This window comes from Nymphaea colorata, chromosome 8 (assembly GCF_008831285.2).
Source record: "Nymphaea colorata isolate Beijing-Zhang1983 chromosome 8, ASM883128v2, whole genome shotgun sequence".
Classification (NCBI taxonomy): domain Eukaryota; kingdom Viridiplantae; phylum Streptophyta; class Magnoliopsida; order Nymphaeales; family Nymphaeaceae; genus Nymphaea; species Nymphaea colorata.
In genome coordinates this window covers 7308526-7326326 of record NC_045145.1, presented here as the reverse complement: position 1 = coordinate 7326326, position 17801 = coordinate 7308526, and the positions used below count along the sequence as shown (strand labels likewise).

At 35.8% G+C, this 17801-nt stretch overlaps 1 protein-coding gene across 2 annotated transcripts; it reads right to left on the bottom strand.

The window, feature by feature from the left end:
• Nucleotides 1-2466: 2466 nt before the first annotated feature.
• On the bottom strand, nt 2467-17174 carry LOC116259445 (DEK domain-containing chromatin-associated protein 1-like). 2 transcript variants are annotated; one of them, XM_031637272.2, is made up of 12 exons: nt 17037-17174; nt 15110-15697; nt 14948-14981; nt 8090-8169; nt 7847-7906; nt 7581-7688; nt 7374-7454; nt 7188-7268; nt 4086-4638; nt 3414-3529; nt 3268-3298; nt 2467-2842 (listed from the first exon to the last, which is right to left on the bottom strand). In XM_031637272.2, the coding sequence occupies exons 2-12, from the start codon at nt 15608-15610 to the stop codon at nt 2685-2687; spliced, it is 1803 nt and encodes a 600-aa protein (XP_031493132.1). In that variant the 5' UTR covers nt 15611-15697; nt 17037-17174; the 3' UTR covers nt 2467-2684. The 2 variants fall into 2 exon arrangements, with proteins under 2 accessions (XP_031493132.1, XP_031493133.1); XM_031637273.2 differs by having other exon boundaries at nt 4086-4635.
• Between the last annotated feature and the right edge of the window lie 627 nt (nt 17175-17801).

The window sequence follows — 17801 nt, the reverse complement described above, 5'->3', positions numbered from 1 at the left end:
TCCCTCTCCTTCCCTCCCCTTGTAACCAAACACCTTTTGCTCATTTCCCTCCCCTTGTAACCAAACACCTTTTGCTCATTTCTCTCCCTTTCCCTCCCCTTCCCTCCCCTTGTAACCAAACACCTTTTGTTCATTTCCCTCCTTTCCAATTAGCCAACCAAACAAAGGAGGGATTGCTCAATCTCTCTCTTTCCCTCCCTTTCCCTCCTACCAAACAGGCCGGCCTAAGTGCATTGGCAATATACAAAAATGAATTTTATTTTTCATTTTGATGACTACCTTTTTTCAACCCATATTCTTTTATTCATGGCCTTTGACTTCTTCCTTCTCTTTTGACCAAATCTAATATATTTACATATTTACATTTACATATAATCATATAATTACTTATACATATTTATATTTTATTTTTCTCTATATTTATTTAATTACTTAGTTCTTTTATGCAGGAAAATTTTAGGGCTTTGCTCAAACTTTTCAACTCAGCTGCTGCTTCAATGTGCCAATCGAAACTTCATATGACCAAGATAAAGAGGTAAGGGGAGAGTGACCTCCTAACCATGACCTAATTTGTATTTAAGACCAACGTGAGTTGCTAAAACTGAATCCAAGTGTGAATAGCTTAGATCCTGAAACTACACAAAAGCTTATCTGTCTTTGTCTGATTTTAGGCTTGGATGCAAACAGCAAAGCAAACCCTAAGGGATCTGGTTCTTTAACCTAGTGATGTTAACATGCTTTCTGACATATCCATCAGCTAGACTGATCTTACGGCGCACAAGCTTTAATTGACTTTCAAAACTTTTAAGGCCCAAAAAATTTTAGTCTTTCTGCCCATAATCTTCATATCTCCATGGGGACAACGGATGCATCTTTATATATACTTTTTCCTTACATTTTCAATGTCATCAGTGGTTAATTACAAAATTGGATTGACTCAACCATTCTGGTTCAAAAAATAAACCATGAAAATTAGATTAAGCTCAAAAGTCAATTAGCTTAAGGACTGATTTGAAATTCCATCCAAATCAGTTTCTTGTACATGCTGCTTGAGTAGCAACATCTAATGGAAGGTACTTGGGATGTAGGCATACCGGTTATAGAATAAAACAGGAACCCTTTGCGACGGAAGGTAATAAAAAAAACGAGAAGAAAAACCAGCGTGCTCTCTTGTGGCCCCGAAAAAACAATAGCTGCATCAGTTATGCATAGCACTTTAAAGAGCTCATTCCACGCCCTGTTTGGATGGAGGGAAAAGGAATGGATCAATCCCTCAAAAAATGAAGAGATTCAAAATGAAAGAAAAGCCCGTATGTTCTCCTCACCGGTTTGCATTTCTTTTTTTTCCCTATATGATGTCTCTTTAAGCCTGGGAATTGGGCCGGGGCACCCACCCCGATCGGTTTGAGTTCAAGCCTGAAAAATTTGACACAAACTGGCCAGATAACATATCAAGTCGGCCTGGGTCGGCCCAATTCGGCTTGATTTATTCTTTTAATGTTATTTTTATTTAATAATGATATATATTTTATTATTAACAATATTTTATATTTACAAAAATATTTTATATTTACAAAAATATTTTTTATTTTAACCAGGCTCGATGTAGAGTTCAAGTGTCAGGCCCAGGCTCAATTTCCAAATGTCGAGCTTCTCTCGTGCCTGCCTCTGGTGCGTGGTGGGTGCACAACAACAGCTCTACACTACTTGTTGACGCATGCAATGTCCTTACAAAAGTACCTGCCTGCCTGAAACAATCTGCCGCAGGCTAGCAGACTGCCAAGAGCACATGAGAACGAGGTAGCAGGTTGCCTCGTCTCTGTCCCTTGTAGTCTCATGCCCTTTTTTTATATTACAATTCAACATATTTTAACTTTATTAAAAGCGATGAATGTTTTACTATATGCTTATCAAAATCTCCGTGAGTCGGCCAATTCAATTCGGTGGGCAATCCAAGACTGATACATGCCAGTTTTAAACTATTTTAAATGAACAAATACATTGTAAAGTTGATATTTTCAATTATATTTTATTTTATTCTTCTAAAATAAAATATTAAATCTATTTCACAATTAATCAATTGATGTTGGATATCTTGTGCTGTAATTTATAAACGTTTGCTTTCATTGCTATATCATTTTAAAAACGCGACGACAGTTTTGTTTCACGATGCATAGCGGATACTTCGCTTGAACTTTTTAACAGTCAAACAACGTGGTTCTAATGATTTTTTTCCTTTCCTTTCTATCCAAAATCCAAGACATGCTTTCATAATCATTCATTTCCTTCCCTTTCCATTCCTCTCCTTTCTCTCTCCATTCTCTTCTGTTTCCTTTCTTTTTTATTCATTCATTTCCTTTCCACCCATCCAAACAGGTTGCTAAACAAAGGAAAGGAAACAACAAAATACAGAGTCGCAAAATCCCAAGGAAACAATCAAAATTAAGCATCAACAACAAGGTCAGGTGGAAAAAATGCATCATACAATGCTATTAATACATGGAACATGTCAATATTTAGGTATCCAGGCCTGTCCCCATTTCAACCTGATCCAGAATAGTTCAAACTAGAAAAACAAGAAAAAACAGGTAGCTTCCTAGGTTAGTGCCATTAGGAATGGTCAAGCAAAACCAGAAAAAAGTACACATGCAACTTCAATAAGCATGATTACAGGTGAATGACATTTACTTGTCATCTTCCTCATCGACATCTCCTTCATCTCCTTCCTCAGCATCGTCATCATCTTCATCATCAGCATCATCTGCAAGTTTAGTTAGCTCATCCTGGATCATGCCTTTTACCTCTGCTTTCCGCGGCATTAGGTCGGTCTTGAAATGGGCGGCTGCATCATGGATAATTTGACAACAGTTTTAACAAGGCAGCGATCAAAAGGTAACCTCTGGCAAACCACATTTGCTGGAGCTTTGATCTCACATAATAGTAATACATACACCATGCAACTAGTTCAGTAAACACCCACCATACTCAAAACAGTCAACACTGCCCACAAAGGCAATTGAATACCTTTGTAGAGAAGGCATAAGATGTGTTAGTCTTTTATCGCCTTAATGGGCATTCTAGTTTTAAACGGGAAAGGGCTGTGGGTTAGAAAGAGAGCCCCTCCTCTCTTCTTTCATTTTCTGTCCTTTAATGTTTTGACTCCTTCTATATAGACATTGAAGACTTGCAGTATTCAGAACACTGCAGCACGTCCACACAAATGAAGCTCATACTGCAGAAAAATGGAACCAAAAGAAAAGTGCTTACCTAATTGTTTAAGAATGTCGGTGAAAGTAGCCTGAAGAACAAAAGAAAAATACAAGCACTAATCAGAAGTATGTAAAGGAAATGAAAACTAACCAACGACTTTTTATGTAATAGGGAAGGAGAATACAACAGTCCAACAGTCTTACGGTATTAAAATCAACTTCCTTCAAAATGTCACAAATCGCCTTCCTTAGCTCCTCCTCAGTAGGACCAGCTTTATCCTTCTTGTCTGTCCCACCTTTTGCTTTAGAAGTCCTCTTGCCTGTTTAAACCCAAAGAACTTGTAAAGCTCAATTCGATAAAAAAAAATAAGGGAGATTCCACCACTAGCTACCTGCAGAAGCTGGTCCTACCAAAGACCGACCTAGTCATATTGACCATAGTTGGCTAAGAACTGGAACAGCTAAAAGAAGACACAGGCCCCAGTTATGTACCGTCTATTCTAAGGGCCCTGGAAATTCCAAGCTCAAACTAAGACAGCCAAGCTACACAACAATCAGGAAGGTCCCGGCACACATACAAACACGCTATACAATAACATAAATACATATGGCATGTACAAAGACACAACTCAATAAATGACTTCAAATAAGATCAGGTGGTAATTGAATTAAAGCCATCAGCAGAAAATGTAGCATATCTGCATATGACCTTTTTTAGCAAAACCAAGTAACCAACATTGAAAGTTTTGAGGCAAACATAAGTTCAAACAGGGCCAAGGGTGAAGATCACGCTATATAAACTTAAAACAACTCCAGATTGTAATTTCTCATACTGGAATGGCTGAGTGGAAAGAAAAGAATTTAGTGAAAATTCACCTGTCTTCCCATTGGGAAGAGGACTTTTTGAAGTTGAGGGCTTCTCATCCCTTTTATTATCACTCTTCTTTCCCCTTTTTGAAGCCGAAGGCTTATCTTCCCCTTTATCATCTCTTTTCCTTTTTTGAGGCGTTGAGGACTTGTCTTCCTTTTTAGTATCACTCTTCTTTCTTGAGAAAACCTTTGCCTTAGAGCTAGGCTTCTCCTCTGTCTTTGTACGCTTTGAAGAAGATTTTGAAGGGCTTTTAGGAACTTTTAAAGTGGTGGCGTTCTTCAATTTTCTGGCTTTTGTTGTTGCAGCTTTCTCTGGAAATTTCTTTGAAACTTTCTTCGCACTCTTACCTTTTCTAGTGCCCTCATCCTCAGATTTCTCTTCTGCATCCTCCTGGTCACTTTCTCCGGACTCCTCAGCAGCATCACCTTCAGATCCAAGTGATTCATCTTCCTGTTCTTCCTCATCTTTCTGCTCTTCACCTTCATCGCTGTGGTCATCTTCTTTTGCCTCCTTTGGTTTTCTCTTCCTTCTTACTTTTGGAGAGTCCTCATCCTTCTGCTGAGGCACAAAGCAATCCAGTTACGGGAATTAGGTCCAACAAGGAGACATGAGACATAAAGATCAACCATAGTACAACATACCCACACAAACATCAGCCAAGCTAACTCCTGTTGCAATTCCCAGACAACAAATGAAATGAAAAAGTGCATACCAAGGAGCAGACACACGAGTAAAAAACTAGAATTACACAAGGTGTTCAGAAGAAACTTTCACATATAAGCCATGTCATACAGTTGCTTCAACAAGGTTGCCATGCCTGACTCGGGTAAGGTACCAGGCAGTTTTTGGGTGCCACTTTTTACCATTACACTTTATGATCTTATTCAAATGTGCGTGCACACACACACACAGAATACATAGTCACAACTACCGTCAACAGATTTTAAACGGGAAGGCTTTTCTCAGGTACTTTTCAAAAAAGCTGCCAATTTCAAGAAAATTTTGGCAATGTTTTTAGAAGAAAAAAAAACCTAAAAATTAAAAAAATATATAAAATAAATGAAAAACTAACAGAAAAACATAAAAAACTAGATAAAGTGACAAACAATGTTTTAGTAATGATAGAAATGAAGATAAATAATTTAACTTAAGTTTTAAACTATAAAGCAAAAATATGAACAAAAAAACATGATAAAATTGCAAAAAAAATCATGTTCAAGTTTATTTCAAAAAATGTAAAAGAGACTGTTTTTGTTTTCATCGTTTTTTAACATTTTTCATTGTTTTTTAGAAATGCATTATCTGTGACCATAAATATGTGTGTGTGTGTGTGTGTGTGCCATGTGTGGGTACACCATCAGTCCCCACCTAGATACTTGCATGATATGCTCTAGACCTAGGAAAGCAAAATCTAGTTTCTCCTATAGCAGATTCTCTAGGAAGTTCAAATAGTAATGCCAACATAAGAAGCCAGAGAAGTAGCGTCAAAAGCAAATATGCAGCCTATGATGGGACTTATTTATCACACTCATCATCATTTTTACTAAGCAATCACACTTTGCTATGAAAGAAAACTAAGAATTTGATGGTGTGGATACATTCCCATCTCTGTTGATTTTACACCTCGATACCACTTACCAAGACCTAGGAAGCCAAAGAATAGGATAGCACGGTTTGGCAGAGTTCAAAAATACATAACACCAAATGCAAGATAAAAGAGAGTTCAAAAAGATTTCCAATGAAGGATCTGATTGCTTAAGAGAAGCAAGCTCATGACATAAATCAACAATGATGTAGAGATCATATAAGAATTTGAAAAGCCTCTGCATGTACTATATTGAGGTTTCACGCTCAATCCATTAGACTGCCACACTGCCCAAAAAAAGAATATATATTACTTGTTCATTAATGAACAATTAAGAAACGGAAAAATTCACAACAAGCATTTAGATGTTAGGTTCAGAGCATTCTTGTTTTCAATCACTTTCATGAAGCAGATATAGTAAACGTTATATTTTAGCAGAGATAAATAAAAGTACAATATTGCTTAGTGTTGCTTTGTTACAGATTAACCATTAAATTTCTCAAAACTTTTTAAGTTGGCAACGAGCAAGCTAAGTCACACGAGTATGTGTGATGTGCCCATGTACCCATGTCAGTACATGGTTATCTGGGCACAACTGTATTTGAAACATAAAAGTTTATATTTTTAAACTCAATTTTTCAGTTGATTTTGATTTTTCTCTTATTTTTTATTTCCCTTTCACTAAAATTCTATATTTTCCTCTCATTTTTCTTCAATTTTGAGAATTTGTCAATTATTATATATAATGTATATATTCACATATACAATCTGCCATACTCTTGTACTCAAACTTTTTAAAATCATCGTACATGTACCTGTTTCGCCATACCCATACTCAAACCCATACCCATGTGACTTAGCTGGCAAGTTATTAATGTTACCTGGAGCACAAGTAAACCTAGATGGAATCTATAATATTTTTGGCAGAGACCATTATAATTTTGGAATTTCAAGAAGAGTTAACTAGTAAAGAAGGCAAGACACAGGAAACCACGTATGAGATGGTCCTCCTATTTATAGAGTTCATGATGAAAATGAAATCATATGAAATGATCATTTATTACCAGACAATCAATGGTTACCATGTGTGTTTTCTTGAAAAGCTCTCTTATTGGGCCACAAACAGCAGTTCAGATCATTTTAGCATTCAGGTCAGACACGAACAACCAATGATATATCAGATGCAAATCTACATGGTTCAGAGAATGTGAAGGCAAAGAAAAAGGAAGTCTAATATAAACAAATATGTGGCTTAATCAATAGCAATTCAAAACTCCAAGAAGAGCTCAGACATCTTTTCACCTGAATATCCATTAATGAGGCCTGACAACATAAAGACTGGAGATAAAAAGGGATGACCCACAGCCACCCTCACCAGGTGGCACACCGAAAAGGAATCAACAAATTTCTATTCTGTAACATCTTAACTGTTCATCCATTCAAGAGTATTTCAGTTTCAGAAATTGCTAGTAAATTGTGAACCACCCTCAAGAAAACATTGTCAAGGGTATCAGATAAGAACCTTCAAGCCCCTCCCAGATGAACTAGGTGACTTGCTAGAAGACCTTCTAACAACCCTCTTCTGCCTCTTGCCTTTGCTTGACTGAAATTAAAACACACATTTCACAATATATACTATAGTGGGTAACAGAAATTTGCTTTAATATCATTAGTATACTTTCCCATACTTAAATTTGTGAAGCAATACCTTCTCCTTTTCTGCAAGTAAAACATCTGTTGTAGCATGTGGAGCCTCCAAAAACTCCAACAGTCTAACAACAAGATCTTCCTGCAATCGTTCAACCCGTTTAAGCAGATAATAGTTGTGCAATGCCAAAGTACTTATAAAATCATGTATAGACCACCAGAAAGAAACTAGCATGTTGACAATGACGTGATAATGGCAACTTCTAACCTTTTTATCTGTGACCTTTGCTGGCATATCCAGCAGTTCACAGAACTCCAGCAACCTTGACTTGAAACATTTGTCAAGCTTCTCTTTCAATTTGGTTTTCTGTTTTTCCTATATTTCAGCAAAAGAACAAAAAGATTATTCCAACTGTGAAAAATGGTAAGGATGATACACCGAGTGGTGGGGAAGGGGAGAATGGGGGATTTATGGTATAAAAGGAAAACTGTTACAAGATTGCAACTCGAATGACTGAACAGCACTTCCCTTACCTCATTATTACCCCAAACAAATCCTGAAAACTGAGAAATATTGCTTTTAATGTGAAAATTCTGCAAGAGGAATCAAAGCAAACATCAATTAAATTTGAACCAGAAACTAAATAAAGAAAACGCAATACATGACCAGTAGCAAAAAAAGGAAAATTTCATGAGGGTTTAAATTAATGAAAATGCCCTAACAGATATTCTGCATCAAAAATGAAGACACAGAAAATGCTAAAGCAATAACCTCACCTTCCCACGCCTTCCAAAAAGCATAGTGTGCAACATTTTCAACACATCATCAGCCTTTCTTTTAGATAATTTATATGCAACTGCAACATAGAAACAATTCTCGGTTAAATACTAGATGCAAATAAACCATAAGATGATAAGACACTTAAACCCACCAAAGTCCAGACAAAGAACCAACATTTAACTCCAATTTTTTTCTAAACCTTGCACAGCTTAAGCCATTTGTATAGACTTATGAACTACAGGTCAGTTTGTCACAAATATGGTTCTTACATTTTTATCAGCAAGGTTTTTTTTTAGCATGAAATGGAAAGTTTGTTTTTCTAGGGAAATTAAGAATTAAAAAAATAAAAACAATAAACAATAACAGAAAGTTTATGAAATTTTGAGCTTCATACTTTATAGCTATTCAAAAATTAAAAGAGGGGTCACACAATTTGAAACATATTAAAAAGTTTTTTATAAAAAGGAAAAATACAATAAAAATGCAACATTTTCATTTCAACTTTTCTCAAAACACTGTAACTCTTTTAGAAATTTTTTGGGAAAAAAGGGCAACATTTGTAACCTGAGTCACAAGGATATTGATATGGGAATACTGGTACAGACACGACAATATTAAAACTTGTGGACACAAGGATACAGTAAAATATCAAAAACACCCAAAAAGTATGAAAAATTTCAAAATTTCACAAAAAATATGGAAGATCCCACCAAAAACCTAAAACATTCAACAAAAAATATGCAAAAATGAACACTATTGTATCCAAGTGTGTTGCCATACCAATGTCGGCGTGTGGACATGGGTACAGTGGCCTTCCAGCCATTTTTGTGTTACTTAGCTTGTAACACTGCATGAGAGTTATAATAGAGAATATCAATCATACACAAGCCTTTAACTTCTAAGGGTATGAGGCATGATTGAAGTACTTACAAAAATCTAAAGGTATAAGCCCATAACCATCAACCATTTTTACTAAACAAATTGAATTTTGAAATAACAAAGAATTTAGAAACCAAAGAAATAGATTTTCCAATTTTCATCTATAAAATAACAAGTGGATACCAAAGCAATCAGAGGTCATAAGTCCATTTTGACACCATTGCAGGTCAGTTATGAAAAGTACAAGATAGCAAACATAGGATCTTAAACAAGAACCTTTTTGCCAGTTAACAATTGCATTATTTTATAGTTTTACTTTTTTCTCGCACATCTTCTTGTGTTTCTTTATAACTTGTGCTAATTACTTACTTCAGAAACGAATCAAATACAAACACATCGACAAACTTCCAGAATATATATGCATAGATAAAAGAAACTGTATACCTGTGACTGAATATACTACAAAGCAAGATAGATTGCAATTGCATTTACGTATTTTTTCAGCTAAATTAACCAATTATAATTTTAAAACTTAACCTCATAAAAGAGGAGTTATTAGTGGTCACTAAGCTATGTCACATGGGTGATCATAAACAGCTACCGCACTCGCATCGACACAATGAGGGCACAGGTGTGCATGCTGGTGCAGCTTAGACACAGCACCAGACACGGTCAATGTATATCTGATGCAGTCAGCAGCACCAGAACACTGTCATGTGTATTTAAAAACAATTAGTAAAAGAAAAACTTAACGGTTCGATTGAAACCCTAGCTTGTGTCAACTCCCCTGCACCCAGTCATCTCCGATAAGGTCTCCTCTATCAGTGTCCCCTCCAGCAAGCTCCTCACTGATGTTTTGTCATTTTTGTGTGACTCCATATGCCATGCTGTAAGTTCCCTTTTCGCCTTCTTTTTTCACCTATGCGCTATGCACCCTCTCTAGTCTCTACCCTTTTTCCATTCGCACATCCCTCTCTCTCTCTCTCTCTCTCTCTCTCTCCCCCTGTATATATATATATATATATTATGTGTGTGTGTTTGAGGGACAAGATTACTTTCGTCCATTAAAAAGGGTGACCAAAGTGTCATCTCTTTATTAAGACAACACCCTGGCGTCATCGTTTTAAAAGAAGGCTTTAGAAAGGTCAAGATGCCCAGACTTCATTTTAAAAAGTTATTCACAATATAGTAGCAATGACTAAAATGCAGATATAGATAAATAAGAGTGATTATCAGTTAATTAATATCTACACATACACACACCCTCGCTGCAACTGCACCTAAATTTTTCTTAAATTGCCGCAGCTGCACTTGCACCAGTGTGACATAGCCGAGTTCTTTCATATTGAATTTTTTTCTCCAATCAGAGTCTTTCGCAATGTTTTAAAGAACTTACTATCACATGGAAACCCTTGAAACAGTTTATTTACCAGAGTTTTAGAGTATGTTAATAACTTTTAGGCCGTCTTTACAAAAAGGCTTACACTTTACCTAGGGCCTAGGGGCTTCTTTACCTTCCAATCATTGTCACATATATCGTGTACGAGCATTATATGGCAATGAATTTCTTGGATATAATAAGGCAAAGTTGTGTATCCCATGAATATCTTGAGAAAATCTCGGCGAATTTAAAAAATAAAAAAATAAAACATTTAATAAATCCTGAAAATTATAAAAAAAAGTCATAAAAATACGAAAAAAAAAAGAGTATAATACGTGTTTTTTCACGTTTTTTATTTTCTGGCATTTTTTTAAAAAAGACACATTTTTTTTGCAGTTTATACGGCTGACTGTTTTTTTGCGTATTATACGTGTTTTTTTCGAATAAGACGCGTTCTCTGTGACAATGCTCTCTGCATCTACATTTTCTACAACCAACAAGAAGCTTTCTCCAATTTGTATTCCAATAAGACTTCATCCTAAACTTTATCCTTGAATATCTGGACAGCGAAAATTCTTTTCTCCATTAATTTCTACAAATTCCAAAACAAAGATTCTGTAACTTGTAACGGTATTATGGTACAATACCAGAACTTTCTCATGGGTGATTTAACTAATTATGAGTTGTTCCTCTCAAGAAATGAATATAAGACTTCCAACCAAACACACCAACATCAGTCCCTGCAATTTCCTGGTTCTACAGGTCTTCAGATGTGGATTTTCTTGGTAAAATAATGAGAAAATTTAAAACTATTAAAACTTAAAGAATATAAGGAATACAAGAAAACTTAATGAAGATATTTCAGACTACTAAACCTTAAAGAAGATATTTCAAACTATTAAAACTTAATGAAGATTCTTTTCTCCATTAATTTCTACAAATTCCAAATCAGAGATTTTGTGACTTGTAATTGTACAATACCAAAACTTTCTCATGGGTGATTTAACTATTAAAAAACTTAATGAAGGTATTTAAGATAATAATTTTCCTAACCTTTCTTGCAAAAATGTATTAAAAAATAAACAAGCCCTAAAATGTCAAACAAGAAATTTTTTACAGAAGACAAAAAAATACCAGGAACATCTTAAGATTAAATGTTTTGGAATTATTGGGAGAATTTGCCAATATGAATGATCGGTTTCAAAATGGCAATAATACCAGGACACTGTTAGAATATCTGGAATGTTTGCACTTATGTTTACAGCTCATATTATATTATATAGTATCTTTGGAAACTTCAGGAGATTTGGACCCTTTTTTGTTTTAGGATTAAAAACTCAATCATGAGTGCCTCATAAACACTCTTAAGAGTCATGTGTAGCTGAGTCTTAGAACACATCAATTTGAAACCAGTTTGTGCATGTGAGTTTGATTTTGCATTAAAGATCAGGGAGCTTAATTTCACTGTGAAGTGTATAACTATAAACTTGCACTTTTATCATTTCAAAGATTCTTTACATCATAGCCACACATATCTCGATATTTTTCAAAAATATCGCAATATTAGCAAAAAAAATGATAAAAATGATAAAAACAGGAAATCACACTTTTTCGTGAATTTTTCATCTATTTTTTATTTTATTTTCTATTTTTATTATTTCAATTTTTTGTTTCACTGTTTTATTTCAACTCATTTTAGGTATTTAACGTGACCTCCTAAATGCAATACAATACTTATTACTTTATCATTTTAACTAGATAGTTTTCTATGTCATATTGTTTTTCATTTCTTGTATATTTACTAAACTTTTCTATTTTTTTAAAAAACTCTGAGATTTTCCTAAAAAAACAATTTTGCCGAAAAATACCCAAGAAAAGCCTAGCCAATAAAAAAACCGAAAACAATATTTGTGGCTATGTTTTGAATTACCACAGATTCACTTAAAATAATTTACCACAGATCTCTGATTTAGACTTGAGAAAAAACATGATGGTCCTGTAGAGTGATATTAGCGTACATGTTTCAAAGGACTACAAACATTTAAAGGATGGACACAATAGGTTTAAGATGCATGTGATTGGCTGACGGGATGGTGGTTCACATTTGCATAATAATGCACTTGTATAACCAGTGTTGTACGATACGTACGATACGATACGTATTTTTACAAAATATGATACGATACATCCTCTGTATCATAAATAGGGGTGTATCGTGCCTATATCTTACGATAAGTAAGATACAAGCCCCCGTATCGTACAATACAGTGTGACATGCCCTGTATCGTACGATACGGGCTGATTTCAAAAAAGGGGGCTGGAACCCCCTTTTTTCGAGTTTTTTTTATAAAAACCCGACCCTTCTTCATTTTTAACCTAGAGATTGTGCAGTCGTGGATGGAAATCATCGATTTCCATTGTTAAATCATCGATTTTCAAAATGAAATCATCGATTAAACCATGGATTTGTGCGTGGGTGGCTGATTCCCATTGGAAGGAAAGAGTTTTTTTTAAATCATGAAGATGAAAATGAAGAAAAAGATGGAGATGAGGATGAGAATGAATATGATGAAGATTATGAATGAGAGTCGAGAGTGCTTTCATTTTATACGTATTGACATTGAACATTTTCACAATTTCATTATCATCTTGTGATGTAATGATACATAACTTCTAAAACTTGATTTTTGATGTGGTATTTCATAGACTTATGGACCTTATGACTTATGATCTATGTGTTTTTTATGAAGAACACATTATTCTTGATTTTTACTGATTTTTTATGAATTTTTCGAATTTTTTTCCTATTTTTTCTGATTCATTTAAAAAAACGATAAGATTACGATACGTTACAATATTTTACGATACGGCATATCTTAAAGCCAGACTGATATGGTTTACGATACACTTTTTACAACATTGTATATAACAGTGCATCCTAACATGTGGGATCATACCATAGATAAATTTATGGTGTCCGCCCAAAAAAGCATAAAGGATGCAATTGTCAACTCAAATCCACACCAAATACTTTTTAGTCTTATTTTTTAGTTTAAAAAATGTAACTTTTTATGTAAGATTAATACCTGACTATCTGCTCAAGTGATAATTGATTAAGTGTCAGGTTATGCACTTAATGGCATTGATTCCATCTTTACATAAAACCTAAAATTAAATTATTTTTAAAAGTACCAAACATGGCTCCGCTTGAAAATGAACCCGATCAACAAGAGACAGTACTTAGCCAGACAAGTTTTCCAAATCTGGTCCTCTCTCAACAGACTTGTATCCCGGTTTCACAATCATCAACATTTTGTTAGCATAGTGATAGCTGGATATAACAGAAAATACACTAGACTCAACCATAAACCAAAAAAATAGTAAATAGCATGATTGTCACGGATCCTGCTACATATCTGTAGCAAGGAACCAGCCAGGAAGGCATTCTAGTTATCCAAAACTGGCATAAGCAGATGGTCATAAGTGATGTTGCCCATGCCCTATTTACACATAACACTTGTACCTTACATAAGAACTTGAAGCTTTCATTAAAAGCATGCTTCATGCTTGAAATGGAGACAAAATCAGTCCAACATGACGACTCTATTAAACAAATTAAAGAAAATGAACTTTAAAATGTAGTTAGCATCCCAATTTCCATGAAAGAACAGGATGTATATAACAAGATAAAGTTGAGATAGAACATACGCCACAGAAAACCAAATGTTTTAAATAGACATAATATCAATGCTACTATATATACAGATATATATATATAACATCTTCCCTTACACCAGGTTATTGGCGTAAGGGATACGCTTCACAGGAAGCGTCACGCTCACTGTACTTTAAAAAAAAAAAAAGGGCCTTGCCTGATGCCCTGCAATGTGCAGGGAGAGGGAAGACTGTCATCTCCCCTCCACAGCCCCGGCAGTGCTTTGCCAGGCCGTCCCTAGAGGCACCCGGGAGGCAACAGCCTCCCCCAAAAAAAATTTCTCCTGGGGCAAATTGTTTTTCTGAAAGGAGGGCTGTGCCACCCCCTAAGGCTGCCGGCGATGCCCCGCCAAGCCGTCCCCAACGGCATCGGGGGGTGGGGGGCATAGCCTTTACCGTCGTCTCCCGTCCCGCCGCGAGGGGAGGCGACAGCACCTCCCCTTACCGTCGTACACTCGTACTCCCTTTACACCAATAACTTGGCATAAGGGGAGAAACTTTTCTATATACATGATTACGTTATCTTTGTTTATATTATATTATTGTAAGTTTGTAACTATAAAACTCAAATCTAAAAAAAGATAGATGAACGCATATTATCCCAATGTTCAAAGACAGATATGAACATGTATTGTCCCAAAGTTCCATGCAGCCTGCAGGTACTCAACACTCCTCTACTATCAATATGTTTATGCTGTCAGATGTGAATGCTGATCCAGTAGTCCAAAACCCAAGTGAAAAAGTAACATGACAAGCATCTGATATAATGGCAAAATAACATATAACATGGAAACCTAAAGTAACCACATAGAACAATATTCAGAGATTTGGAGTTCAAATGAAAAACTAAGCATAACAGGAAAGAGCATAAAATACACACCGTTTGGTATGTCTTTCAGTTGAGTTCCATGGCCCTTCGATAAAAAATAAACACAGGAAGAGGATCACAAATTAGATATGATTGTTTACAACAACAAAAAGAGTGAAATTTGAAAAAAGAGAAACACAAGAAATAATAAAAAATTTACTAAAAATAGAAAACCTTCTCAATCAAGAACTCCTTTGATAACTCCTTTTCACTGGAGATGACAAACCGCTCAACTGATTTTCTTTCCCTGGTTGGACGTCCAATGGTAGTAGCTGCAGGTGTACCAGGTTCTTTCCTCTTCCTAATCCTCTTCGCCTTTATTTCCTTCTTTGCCTCTTTGATGTCCTTCTCTTTCTCTTTTTTGTCCTTTTCCTTGGATTTAGAAACACCTCGCCTCCGTTTCTTTGTTTCCTCCTCCTCTTTATCCTCCTCCTCTACATTCTCCATATCATTGCCCTCCTTTCCATTCTGATCATTTTCAACTGCCTCATTTGTGTCATCTTCTCCCTCCTTCACATCTTTCACTATCTCCTTGCTTTCTTCATCAACCACCTCTTCCTTACTGCACTCTTCAGGCTTCTCTAAGACCGTGACATTTTTCTCTTCTTTCATAACATCACCATTGGATGAAATCTCTGCAACCTCTTCATCCTTCTCTTTCTCTTTCTCTGCCATCTTAAATCTCTTAAGCAACTAAACTCCAAAAGAAAATAGAACCACAATTGGGGAGCCGTTCCTAGCCAACCCAACTGCTTTAATTGCCTAACACCAAATAACCAAAAAAAGAAGAAAAGTTTAAACTCTGACTTAAAATGGAAATTTCCATACAAGATTGGAACCTCTAAAAGAGAATGCAAAATATGCACTAGAGTTCTTTTTACGTTCAATAGATTCAAAAATAACACAGAATATGCACTGGAATTCTTTTTAAGTTCAACAGACTCAAAGAACTTAAATTACATTTTCCTCAACAGAACATATATATGGAAACTTATGTACTGAATCTTTCTAAATTTTGATATATTTAAGGAATTAAATCTACAATTTCCCACCAAAAACATGGAAAGAGAAGTAACGACGTTACATTCATTAACACAATGTATCCGAAAACAAACTAAAAAGACAAACATGAACGAAAGAAAATCATAAAAAGAGAACAAGCTAATAGCACAACCACACATGCAAGGACATCCAAACAACAAAAGGGAAGATCCAAATACAAACTAATTATGGCAGAAAGTCGTGCAATTAGCAAATTACTATGATAGCTTACATAAATCAACTGCTGAACGAGAAGCTAGAAATCTAAATTTAAAAAGAGAACAAAATAGCATAACATGAATGGAGATTCCCCTTATCCTCAAGAACCAAAAAGAAAGACAACAAACAGCATTTGAACAAACATAGTACGAATTCATTTTTTTGTCGCAAGAATATCCAAAACTGTCGTACGAGAGGTCAAATTTTGATAATGAACAGAAGATTTCGAGAGATCGTCTCTATGGATCAAATAAAAGCAGACACTATAAAAAGCACGAAGGTAAGAAGGACTAGACAAATAAAGCGCACCATCGCTATGAAAGAGCTATGTAAACTATCTAATTACATGAAACAACTTGCACTGGGCAAGCTAATTACATACACTCGTTTCCCCGTCGAACTAGAAGTTCCTGGCTCACGGGTATACCTTCAGCGCTGCACAAATGATTGTCATAAAGGAACAGAACACATAGAAGAATGACAGAACCTACAGAAACAAAATTTTACATAGAGAGATGTAGAGGGAGAGAGAAAGAGAGAGATAAGATAGGAGGAAGACGTGAAAAAACTGTACTAATTACTCGGGGAAGTCGAACTAAAAGGAAAAATTACTAAGTTTTCCTATCAGATTCACGATACAACTCGCAAAATCTAACCAGGACGGCTCCCAAGATGGAATAGAAAAAAAAAATACAAAATCTAAAGAAAACCATTCAAAAATGCAGAAAATGATGAAAAACAAAAAGAAGAAACTCTAGGGCATAACGAAATGAAGCGAGAAAATCTAAGAATTATGAAAAGCGCCTCAGCGAGACGGAAGAAAGCGAGAAGAAAGTCTTACCAGGAGATCTGAGACGAATTCCGAGATCGTCCGTCCGATTCTCCTTTTCTTAATTTGCCCTAGTTTCCAGGGACAAGCGTTCCCTCCCTCTCTTTTTTCTACTTCTCCTTTTTGGTTTCCCCCCAAAAATTTTCCCTCCCTCGCCCGCCAGGTTTTGAGCCATTTATGGGCGGACTTCAAACGGCATTTCGAAATGGTTTTTAGTTTTCCCACTGGGCGGGTTCTGCAGGCATCTTCTTCGGTTGATGGGACCCACCGCCCCCAAGCCGATCGGACGGTCTACGTTTCTTTATCCGCATCCAACGGCCCTTTGCATCCTCCAACCTGGAGGGTTTCAAATTTGGGTTTTAGGAGGGGCTTGGTGGGGCCCACTTGACTCGGAGAGTCTAATTAAGTGGATCGGTTTGGGCAGGTCCTGATCCAGTAAAGGAAGTCCGGAGGTTGACTGCACGACGAGACCCGCGGGAGCGGTCGGCCGAAATAATGAATAAATAAAACGAAGTTTTATAAAGGATTGACGACCTCGTTTTTTGTTGAAAAATACAACTGCTGAAAAAATCGTAAAAAAAATGTAATTTATAAGAACTAATATTTCGTATATTTTATAGAAATTAAATGTTTTACTTTCCTTTTATGCTGCATATGTCGTGAACCATGTTTAAGAAGCCCCCCAAGAAAACATAATGTTTTTGTGGAAGGCACTTTGGTAAATTAAAAAACAAGCAGCCCTTTCAAGGCAATTTGGAGCAAAAGCCGGACTGTCTC

Excerpts from the sequence above, each read along its gene's own strand:
- LOC116259445 (XM_031637272.2), bottom strand. The coding sequence starts at position 15,610 with ATGGCAGAGAAAGAGAAAGAGAAGGATGAAGAGGTTGCAGAGATTTCA. Across the intron at positions 7,455-7,580 it reads CAAAGGTCACAGATAAAAAG|GAAGATCTTGTTGTTAGACT; the intron begins GTTAGAAGTTGC and ends GAACGATTGCAG. Across the intron at positions 4,639-7,187 it reads CATCTGGGAGGGGCTTGAAG|CAGAAGGATGAGGACTCTCC; the intron begins GTTCTTATCTGA and ends TTTGTGCCTCAG.